The 12,066-nt window shown below is 45.9% G+C and overlaps 1 protein-coding gene across 1 annotated transcript in view; it reads left to right on the top strand.

The window, feature by feature from the left end:
* Window positions 1-2,629: 2,629 nt before the first annotated feature.
* Window positions 2,630-12,066, top strand: part of nrg2b (neuregulin 2b) — a 38,155-nt gene continuing 28,718 nt past the window's right edge. The window contains exon 1 of the mRNA XM_071927186.2: window positions 2,630-3,041. Within this exon, the coding sequence (XP_071783287.1) occupies window positions 2,630-3,041 (412 nt within the window). The remainder of the gene's footprint in view (window positions 3,042-12,066) is intronic.

The raw sequence follows: 12,066 nt of genomic DNA, 5'->3' as shown, positions 1-12,066 counted from the left end.
ATCCAAGTGACCTCATCGGCCTGTTGAAATACCCAGGAGTCCATCTCAAAGGTCCCAAGGTTCGCCCTCGTGTCAGTCAGGAATCAAAGAGGTGTTTACTCCTCTTCGCTTTTGATAACAAATGATTCGCTTTCAAGGCTAATTTGAAAATGTTTTGCGAGGCCTCTGAACGGGGGCTGAAGGTATTGAATGTGTTGGCGGTTGGATGAATGAAGGAGAGACAGATCGGTGAATGGGTGGGCAGGGGGGCGGGGATGGAAGGGGGTGGCGGGGCGGGGGCGGGTCATTTGACTGATCAAAGACTCTGAAGGGCCCTTGAAGTGCAGTTTCACAGTAAATCCCAGGCTAATAATGACAATGACAATAATCCCTAATATGGGATCATCATTCAAAATCTACACTGAAAACGTACTTATAAAACCTCTATATTTTAACATTCAGCACCATGGACAGCGCACGATCCGCACTCCGCTCTCCAGCAAATGAGATTTGACTCTTTGGATCATAAGTTACACTAACATACAGTAGCCTATTACAGTGAGGTAGAATGGACAAGCAGTGGGGGGAGAGACCTTCATTGCAGCAATCTGGTTGTGTGGCCTTCGGTCCATAGTATGAGGCAGCATCTGATTGGCCCGTTTGGACAGTAAACCTGTCAAGACCTTTCAGCACCATGGACAGAGACGGACTGACTTGACAGAACGGCTGTGGATGGAGAAACAGAAGGATGTGTTTCTAGGGTTAAGAGTGGAAATATCAATTTTAGTAATGAGAGGCCAGGCCAAGTATAGCCTCACAATGATGTAAGTCCGTACTGTGATGAAATAGCCTCTCATACATTTCCTTTATCATCCCAGTTCTTTATAATAAAAGGACTTCTCCATCCGTCCCCTAAATGACATTTCATTATTTTATCCCTCTCGCAGGATGGACAATGAAACGGCTTTCTGACCTCTACCGAAGGGCGCCCGGCTCCCGAACGAGAGGGAACGGCGAATCTTGTGAATGACTTGATTGATGGATAGAGGGGATGGAGGGAGGAGGGACCGGTGCGCTGATGGAGGGAGGGAGGGAGGGAGGGAGGGAGGAGGGGATACTGGTGGCCACCGTAAAAAGCCGGAGCAAGATTGTGTAGAGCTCTCGTTTGATTGGTGGAGGTATATTCAGTAGGGGGGGTGGGGGGGAAAAAAGTGATTTTATTAGCTGTAGCTGAGCAGGATAGGAAAAATATTTGGGCAGAGTGTCCCCCCCCACCCCCGTTTCCACCATAACACCAGCAGGTTAGGGGAATTGATATTTCCACGTGTTGCCATACGGCTGTGCACAGCATCCCAGCGCAATATTAGTGAATTGCAGTCACCCGCATAATGCCTATATGTGGAAAATGGCAGGTTTTGGGGCGTGCAATGAGCGGATCGTATGTTTGAGGACATGCACACGCTCAAGTCTCCAAACTCTCGCTCTCCTCGCCACGCCGAGGAATCCATTGAGAGAATTTCGCAGCGTTAGTCATCGCAACAACTATCCGCAGTGTGTGTAGCAGTCGCCTATAGCCTCTCTTGCACCTCTCGCACTGGAGATCCACACTTGGCTGCAGACGCACTCTGTGCTGTGTGTGTTGTCTGTGTGTACTGCGTGTGTGCGTCTGTGTGTGTGTGTTTTCCGCTTGCACCCGCCCGCAAGAGGTGCGTTCTTTTAACACAGAGTCGACCGGTATGGTCACATGCCGGTTGGGTCGGTGTCGGCGTACCGGCGGGTGCCCGGGTCATTAGGGTGTTTGCGCAGGACGTGGCGAGCCGACGCCAGTGACCGGGCAGGTGATGTTTGCTCACGTAAGCCGCTCGCGTTTGATGAGGGGCGCAGGGGACGCGGCTGGAGGGTGCGCGCTGTTGCATCGCCTCACCGGATAACCGCTGCTATCTCATCCTGTCCGTCCGTTCGTCCCCGGTTTTCTTTTCTTTTTTTGGCCTACCGACAGACGGATTTTGGGGGGGGGAGCCGGTCTCTTTTGATGGTCGAATCGGGTGGATAAAGGACCCGACCTTGCGTGTGCGTGTGCGTGGCGTGCGTATCGTTCCTTGTGATTCCCCCTGTACGCGCAATCTGTAGCTGCTTTTTTCCTTCCAGAGAGGCAATGCGCCCACCCATGCGATGCTAGCCTATTAGTTGGAGAGAGAGAGAGAGAGAGAGAGAGAGAGAGAGAGAGAGAGAGAGAGAGAGAGAGAGAGAGAGAGAGAGAGAGAGACAGAGAGAGAGAGGGAGAGAGAGAGAGGGAGGTTTCATGTAGAGCCCCTGGATTCGAGCGGAGGCTAATTTACGAGTCTTGTTTTGCGTTTCAGGAAAAGGGGAGAGAAGCGAGGGGGGAGGGTGGCTGGTGAAGGAGAATGCAGCAATCACATTTTTTAAGCATGCAGGAGCGGGCCGTTTCCGCTTCCTAGGCTGGTGTTTCCCCCCCATCCGAGGCCAGCAGCCGTATGGGGAAAGCAGCGGCAGACACAGATGGCATGGACACTTCCGCAAGGTCTGCCGCTCTGCCCTGCCTGCTCTGCCGGAGCCCGTTCGCCGCCGTCTCTCTCTCCCAGCTCGCTCCGCCGCCCAGCAGCACTGCAGCACAGCACAGGCTGACGGCATGAGGCTTGATCCAGTGCATTTCTCCATGCTGGTCATCGGGGTCTCCTTCGCCTGCTACGCCCCGAGTCTCAACTCGCTTCAGGACCAGGCGTACCGATCCGCCGTGGTCATCGAGGGCGAGGTGCGCTCCTCCCCGGAGAACGTCTCCGCCCGGGAGCCGTACAGTGTGAATGTCAAAGTGCTGGACGTGTGGCCCGTCAACAGCGGCGGCCTCGAGAGGGAGCAGCTCGTGACCGTCGGGGACTTCGGCGCCGAGGCCCCGTGCACCACGGTGGAGAAGGACCACAGATATATCTTTTTCATGGACCCGACGGCCGAGCCCTTGGTATTCAAGGCATCGTACGCCCCTCTGGACGCCAGCGAGCCGGAGCTGAAGAAGGATGTGGAGAGAGTGTTGTGCGAGGACTGCGGTAAGTTTAAGGCTTTTCCCCCGTTATACCTGCCGTACACTTACACCGCACTATAAGGGCCACTGGAGCTGCCATGGTGATGTAAGGAGACAGTCACCGTTCCCTGTGTGCGCGTGCATGTGCGTATGTATGTGTGTGTGTGTGTGTGTGTGTGTGTGTGTGTGTGTGTGAGAGAGAGAGAGAGAGAAAGAGAGAGAGAGAGAGAGTGTGTGTGTGTGTGTGCATATATGCATTGCGCGTGTTGGTGCACGTGCGCGTGCCGATCGACGCTTCAATCCTCCATAACCCGGTCACCCATAATGAAATGAGAAGCGTGGCGGGGGATGTGTGTGTGGCGTGTGTGAGAGAGAGAGGCAGTAGGATATAGGAAACCTAAGTTGAAGCCACACACAGCAGGCTGTTCCTGATGATTAGACAAGCGCCAGTGATCAGTGGCTACTGAAACTTCAGTACAGACTGGATTCCAGCAGGATCCGCATCACCGTGTTCAGTACCATGAAGTAGCCTATGTGCGGTGTCTTAAGGTGGAACATACAGGCAGGGCAGCGAGCCAGTGGCAGCAGGTCTTGTGTGCGTGGGTGTGTGTGTGTGTGTGTATGTGTGTGTGAGAGAGAGAGAGAGAGAGAGAGAGAGAGAGAGAGAGAGAGAGAGGGAGGGAGAGAGCCTGTGATGGGAATTAGTGACAGCAGCCTGGTCTTGAAGTAACCTCCTTTCCAGACTTTGTAATGTTGCCTTTACATTGGTCCAGTATTACATGGCAAATCTGATGCTGTTTTGTGGCAAAAGTACAAATACGTCAACTTGTTGCCACCTTCCGCCATGGATTTCCAAACTCTTCTTCTTGCTGTACACCAAAAACTAGAAACTCTTATTAGACTTTCTGGCTTTCAGTTTAGAAATTTGTGTGAGAACTATAGCCAAAACTGTGCAGCCTGTAAGAAACTCAATTTAACTGATGCCACCAGAATGGCTTTTATTTAAATGCAAGAATCTGAACACTACACAAGAATAGAGGTTTGATACCTGGGACAGTAGTACGAACAAACCATGAACCAAATGCACTCTTCTTCTCTGTTTCTCTTCATCTCTTTCTTCTTAGGGTGAGAGAAAAAACTGGGATTGGCCCGTTTTTTGGTCTTTCAGAACCAGGGTCAAATCTTCAGTACAGCCTTTGCCCAAATAATACTACTGAACTATTAGTGACCCATAAGAACGTCCTGTGAGCCCGTTGGTTTACATTTGGATGATGTGTGCGTTGCATGGTATTCACCGCTTTCGGCTCTCTGACTGTACATAGACTGCATTTAATGCCCAATCCCTAAAGGACTACACTGACTTTTTTGGCAAATAATCTCGCTGATCCACTTAGCATCGGTCACCTCTGTGTTTCCAGTATTTAGTGCACTACAGTGCTTTTGCGGTGATGCTGCTCTAGGTCGTACCCTCTGCTAAACATACTCAGTGTGCTAACGCGTTCGCCTGTCCTGTGGTGAACTTCACCGGAACAAGTGGACACAGAGGGGAAACTGCTACCAGTGCCCTTGCTGCACTAACAAAAAAGAGTTGAATCAGAATTTATTTGTGAAAACATCATGCATTTCTTCAAGTCCAACTGTACATTATATTGGGGGGTTTGTCATTTTTGTACTCTCAAAGACACAAAATAAGCATCATGTTGCAAAAGTCAAATACACATGCATTTTCTGAAAGCACTGCAGCAAAACTGACCTTTACTTTGAAATACAACGGGATAAAACAATAATCCCACTAATCAAGAATCAACATCATCTCCACAAATACAGGCCAAATATTTGAATAGAGTCTAGAAAGCGTTAAATCCTAATAGGAAGTAACTTAGATGTCTTAACAAAGGGCCCATCCAGCGTTTGAGCTAACAACGTGACGTTCTATTTTTGCCTCAGTAACATGCTAATATTATCAAGTCATTTATTTATGACTCTGCTGTAGCAATCAGGCTTCAGTCTAAACCACGCTTCCCAGGCAGGGAAAGGATCATGAGAGGAGATACCCACTTATGAGGTGATTCACCCCAACACACACACACACACACATAGAGGGAAAGACAGAGGTAGAGGGGGAAATGCCGCCTCTAGATGCAATGATGACACTTTAGATACGTTGGGACGACCCGTAGCCTCTGTATGCCCACAGCATCCTGCTATGACCGAAGTCAGTTAGCTTTACTCTTACTTTCCTGGGATTGATTGGTCTGGTCTTGTCCTTTGGAACCACATATGTGCCCCCACTGGCCTAGAACTGGATTCGGCCACAGCTTCCTCTCTGCTGTGCCCCCTTTCCACTTCCCTGGTGTCTAAATATATAAAGAAATACTAAAAGGTGCGCGGACTGCCCATGCTCCCTTTGGAAAAAAGCACAAAACCCCGCCTATCTTGCATCCCAGGCAGTGGAAGGCATAATGTAGGTCTGCTCTGATCATTGCTGTTGGCATTCCTTTTGAGATACATTGACGGTTTCTTCCTAAAATAGCCTTATCTGATGCCCAAACATGCTCCTGTCGCTGATTCTGTATCTAGCTCTGCATACCTCAAGTCTTCTGCTCTCTCTCCCTCTCTCTCTCTCTCTCCCTCCCCTGCTGTAGCTGACTGTAGCTACAGTGTATGGTTCAGCTTATGCCTGCCCTCGTGTCAGTCAACCACACAGAGCAGGAGGGAGATACAGAGAAAGAGAAGGAGAGAGAGAGGGAAAGAGAGGGAGAGATCTTTCGCTGTGACATTAGCAGTAGGCAGACTACGCCGCAATAATATTGCATACGGCAAAAGTTCCAGTGATGGCCGGGGCCTTTATTTACCTCAACAAAAGAGAGCGCCGGGCCTTTATTAGAGACAGGTCATTATTTTCTTTTGTCAGATCCACAGTACCTGACAAAAGGAAATGTCTAGAAGTGAGAGGATTTACTTATTCTGTAAAGAGCTGTGCTGCTCAAATATACAATTATTATTATATACAATTGCCTTATTATAGCTTAGAAATAATACTGGTGTAGGCAGCTGATGTCACAAACTACTACTACTACTACTACTACCACTACTACTATTACTACTAATAATAATAATAATAATAATAAAATATCTGGCTGAAATAATCACACGAAACAACTGGCTGCTTTATCAAAAAATGTTTAGTATTTAGTATTGTTAACTTACTGGACGACATACAGGTTGGTTTGGTTTATGATACGATACAATACAATATGATATGATATGATATGATACAATATGATATGATACAATGTGATAGGATAATATACAACTTTATTGTCAGATTTCTCTGAAATCGGTTATGCATCATAGCTCCGTTTAAAAAAAAAAACCCACACATCATACAGAGGGTGAACACACAATCACATTGCACATAAAACACATAATCACACTATATTCAATTACATATAAACATCAGAATAGCACATGAATAGCATAGGGACCCTAGGTTACCCTCATATTGCACTAAGCCCATATATTGCACTCTGCACCCAAAATCTTGGTATAAGCAGTATTAAAGTTTCCAATGTAACCAAGCAGTGTATATATACATATTTATATGCCTATATATGCCAGTATTCACTCATCTGTCTATTATATTCCTAGACATCACAGAAGTCACACAACTGGCTTTAATCAGACAGTAGGTGTGTGAGCACCTGTGCACATGTGAGCACGTGTCCAAGTGTGTGTAACAAGGTGCTTCGGTTACATCAGCGTTGCACTGACCAAGCAATATATCATTTCTAGCAGCTAACATGCACTGCTGTCTTGCAAGTGCGGCTCGCATCGGCGTGTGGAGCGGCTGGCAGGCAGAGCCGCTGTGGCATTGATCTCCTCAGCCCAGAAATTGGAGATTTTGGCTCCGGGGCAGGAAGTCAAAAATGATCCTATGCGAGGCCGCTCCCTTCAACAAGTCCTTATTCCAATTCCGCTGGATTTCAGCTTTAACATATGCCGATGTGCTGACACATTTGGGTCTGTAGTGAACTGACTCACTATTGTCTCAGAAGTGTTTGGTGAGACTTCACAGAATCTGGATTGTGGATTCTCTGGGTTCGCGCTGTGTGGTTTTTTCCAATTTCTGGCTCGTGAGCAGAGCTGTTCATGTTCACAACGCTGTTTGCACTCTCCAAAGCCATGGAAACAGCATTATGAGAATTATTGAATTAAGACATATTCCCCTTTGAGCCGGTGTAAAGGTGGCCTGCAGACTGACGTACATACTGTATGTTAATGTGAATGCGCATCAAGGGAGATTCATTGGTGGAATCAGTGACTTGAATAGAGTCTATTTGTGTGTGTGTGTGTGTGTGTGTGTGTGTGTGGCGAGAGGTCTCTCACTTGTCTGCCTCGTCCCTTTCCCTCTCTTTGTTGCTTTATCTGTGTCTATTTCAGACACCCTCTGTGTCTCTCTTTCTCTTTCTGTCTCTCTCTCCTTCTTTCTCTCGCCACTCGCGCTGTCCTTGTCTCAACAGAGCATTACACCTCTGCACACACACACACACACACACGCACACACACACACACACACAGAGCCATGCCAGTGAGCTGTTGCTATTGCTGCTGTGCTGCAGATGCCCCAGTGTGCTGTCGTTAGCAGGGAGATCTGGGGCTGCTATAAATTATGCACACTGAATAACAGAAGGCTGAGGATTTCTCCCCTCTGCTGTGTGTGTGTGTGTGTGTGTGTGTGTATATAGGGAGGATGTATAGACTGTGGCTTTGCTGATTTGTGTTCTTCTTCTGACGTTATACTGATCAACTTTGCTCTACTTCCAGTTATTGTGTGCGTACGTGTGTGTGTGTATTCGTCACTCGGCGTAGTATGGCTCACCGACGACAGCCTACCTCTTGTCCATGTCCTTCAGTTAAGTAGTGTGTGTGTGTGTGTGTGTGTGTGAGTGCGTGTGTGTCCTTGCTTGTGAATAATGTATCGGCACTCATCTTTTCTAGCAGTCAGCCTTAGTAGAAAACTCCAACGCCATGCCTCTTAAAGGGACCGGCCCAGCGCCACATGGCTCCGTTTGTGAATGAGAGAGGTCTTTGTGTAACCCCGCGCCCTCCGCACACACACACGCACACACACACACACACACACACACACACATGAGCACACGCATGCAGATGCACGGCACACGCCACCCACACACTCTTGCGGCTGCCGCTGCGCACACACACCCTCCTCCTCCTCACTGCATCAGCAAAAGCGGCCCGCTTCAGATAGAATGGATTTGGGCATTTTGCTCTCAATATTTCTGTTTGAATTCTCTTTTCACAGAATAGCATCGGCAGACATCAAATTCAATACATGCCAAGAATTTGTCTGTTGATATTCCAGATAAACCCCTTTCAAGAAATCAGAGTTTGATACAGTTGTGATTCCTCCAAGGTGTCATGCAGTTTAATTGGCAAGGCATTAGAATCATTGGCACCATTGGTTTTCCATAAGCGGCCCTGCTGTGCCAGACTGTTAGAGGGAGACATGCGGTCAGCGATTGTCTTGTAGTTGTAAAACGACATTTTTCGACTGTCAGAGTCTTTGTGAGACTTCTTTGACCCTTAGAGAATCAGGATTGTGACTGAAAGGTTGTTGGTTCAAATCCCTAGACTCTCTTGGAAAGTCAAGGTGGGGCAAATGATCGAGAACTGCTCTCTCTTGCATCGGTAGTGCCTATGAGCAAGGCATTTAACTCATAAATCTGCTACAATGGTGATGCTCAGTGCCAGAATGTGGTCGCACTGGTCAGTGACCATGTAAATGATGTATGGCATTACTGAAATAGACCATGCGTACATTTCCTGGGCAAAAAAAGGGTTAAAAAAAATCCCTTTCGTCCTATCAGGCTATCTTTGGCTCAGCAAGGTAGGCTATCTTTATCTCTCTTTGTAGTGGTGATCTATGATTGTGAAAGGTAGAGTATCTTCATCTGCCTTCCACATCGTCCTCCTCTGTCTCTCCAGATGTTATCTTGGACTCTTATAGGTAGGATATCTTTACGTCTCCTGCTAGATGTATAGGAGATCTTTGACTTCTTCTCTTGCCTTTATATGAGCATGTCTTTGACCGTAAAGACGTAGTAGATGTTGTGGTGCATCTTTATTCTCTTAAAGGGGAATTCAACCCGTTAATGGAGAGGGCGGTGGCAATAAACGGCCCAGTTCTCAGATAGAAAACTATATTTCAGTTTCTTTTGTCAACTTGCTTCAACATATGAGTTGTTGTTCTTTTTCATTTCAGTCAGTTTATTAGGCTACAATCCCTGCAACTCCCAAGATTGATTTTGCCTCGTTCCTATCGAAACCGATAGATTCGGTGCACCAGAGGAGCTGCAGGCGGGGTCAAAGTGCAAAAACTTCTACTTCTGCATCGGGTGTGCAGGGTCTATCACGGTTAGTCAAAAATTATCTGACTAAAACAGCAACATAAGAGGAAAGTTGGAATAATAGTTGAGCTGAGGCTTCCTTGCCATTCATTTTAATCAAACTGTACTTTGCTGTATGTACATCTTGTTGAGTGTCAGGCTTTTTAGTGAAGGACTGTGACGAGCCCCTCTATTAGCCTACAGTAATACATAGAAAAACAGATTCTTTCATTCTCCTTGCAGTGTAAGTGAATCGTTTTTGGCAGATTTCATGCTTGGAAAAATCTTTCCATATGTAATTGCGCTCCCGCACTAACTGTTAAAAACTGAAATGTTTAGAATTCATACATATAGATTGTGAGAATCTATCAGAGAAAGCAATGGCGGGAGGAAAATAGCACAAGGTGCATCTGATGATTTATTCTCTTGTTTTCAGCATGGTAGTCCTTCTCAGTGGTTTGGAATGTCAATATCTTTATTAACCTCATCCACTAAGGTCCACTGCCTGTTTTCATTAATGTCATCCATTTATCTGCCATGTGCCACCGGGGTACCAGTGTCTAAGTTTCAGCTTTGAGTATAGATGTGTGTTGGTGCATTTAAATCCCACAATTTCACCTCATTATGTCATTATATTTGATATTTTGTGCAGTTATATCATGTGTAGTTATATATCATGCTGTAAAGTAAGCCAGAGGTTCCTAAGATATTGGGTGCGATATCTTCTAGACTTTGATTCTGTGTGAATTTTAAATCTTACATGTCATTTGGTGCCATACTTACATGCACAACGCAGATATTTCTGCCTCAGTAAACAAGAAAGATACCAGAAATATGTCTAACACACACACTGCCCACATAAACCATTTAATTGTGTTTCTTAACTTGAGGTGAGCCTCCTGTCAAACAGTTAGCTAACAATTTGCTTTCCTTACTAATTTGCATGTCCACCCAGTGCACATGCTGCAAAACAGCCCACGCATTCAAAGTAGGCTGAAAACGACTTGTCCTGTGCATCTTTGATCGCTGCAAAGCCTGCACATACTTTTACATGAATGATAGCATATAATCCTCATATTATTGTTGAGATGGTAACTTTTATCGTTTCTCCTGGCAGCTTCTTCCATGCTTGTTTCTATAAGTCACTCTGCCATGGACAGAACAGTTTTAAGGCACCTTCAACCATTTTCATACACAACTCCGTAGCATTTTAACAAAGACATTAGAGAACATGAGAGGATACATGTCCTTCTGTTAAAGCCTATAGAACAGATCACAACAAGGATGGAAGATCTCACATATGTACATATCTACATATAAAGCTATGAACTATTGAATAAAAGAAGACAACAGACCAACATCTGGAAACACTGCTTCATACATTTGATAAAAATCAAGTAATCAAGAAATCAAGTGGGATGGAAACTGACCCCCTCCTTAAAAAAAGAAAAGATTGTCCAGCCAAGAACTGCTCACTTGGTTCAGATTTGATTTTCCTGTGTCTTGGGGAAAGACGGGGGCAATTTGACTGAGAAATACGTAGCAGGCTGTCTGTCACTCAGGCCTTGTACACACTGGCAGTTTGAAATGTTATGAGAACCGTTTCCTTCCTTAAGTTCCCTTAAAACTGTCAAAGCCGCAATTTCAGGGTCTGTGGCAACTGTATGCTTTCAATCACCTTCAGCAAACTGGTTTTGGAAAAGGCCTGAACAGCACAGGTTTTACCTGCCACGGGCGGGCCGGGCACAGCGCTCTGCACATTGTCTGAGCTATTATGCCATATGCACTGATGTAAGGAAAACCCATTCTCCAGCTGTGTCTGAGAGAATAAATGGATTTAGTGTGTCTAATTTATTCACTTTATGTAACAATGGCAGAGTTGATAAGAGTAGGACTCAAACCAAGGATCTCGTGAAGCTGAGGCTCTATCAACAACACTACATAACCCTGAGCAGATATGGGCAGTAAGAGAGTCTGCTGATGTTGACTTTATCTAAAGTATCAAACCATTCTCCATATTTTGCAAATGGTATGTCATATTTTTATTACAGTAAAAGTGGGGAAAATATAATCATCAAGCTCTCTGCCCTTGCGTTTGATGCCTGCCTTTTTGCCGTTGCTATGGTGACATTGTCAGTTGTAACCTTATGAAGATCTGGAGGATTTTCACAAATTTTAAATGCACACTTTCATTGGAAGTTTATGAAAACCACTGAATTAACTCCATGGTGACAGCACTGCTTTACTACCAATTTCAGCTAACTGATTGCTAGCTGCATCATCAACTGTGCTGCAGAGATCACAACATTACATTGCAGCACACAATTAGCTGATTCACACAAATAGGCAACCTTGCCCAAAACTTTCAAGTGCGGCCAACTTTTCTTTGCCGGCAAAGAAGGAAGCAACTGTGGGAACCGTTGTCGAATCAGCCAACAGTCAAAGTCAAAGAAAATGAATGAACTTCCAGAGACATATTGCTTGTGTTGCTTGTTACACAACAAAAAATGTTTTTCAAATCTGCCAGTGTCTACCTAAGAGGAGGTATCTCTCTGCTCTAGGACTTTTGTGTGCTTCTCAAAAGGTGCAGTAGGGCATCTTTCTCAACAGTATCTTCGTCTGCCTCTCGAAGGTGCAGCA

The sequence above is a fragment of the Centroberyx gerrardi genome, chromosome 16 (genome assembly GCF_048128805.1).
Source record: "Centroberyx gerrardi isolate f3 chromosome 16, fCenGer3.hap1.cur.20231027, whole genome shotgun sequence".
Taxonomy (NCBI): domain Eukaryota; kingdom Metazoa; phylum Chordata; class Actinopteri; order Beryciformes; family Berycidae; genus Centroberyx; species Centroberyx gerrardi.
The sequence above is the reverse complement of the archived record's forward strand: the minus strand, read 5'-3'. Positions and strand labels throughout refer to the sequence as shown.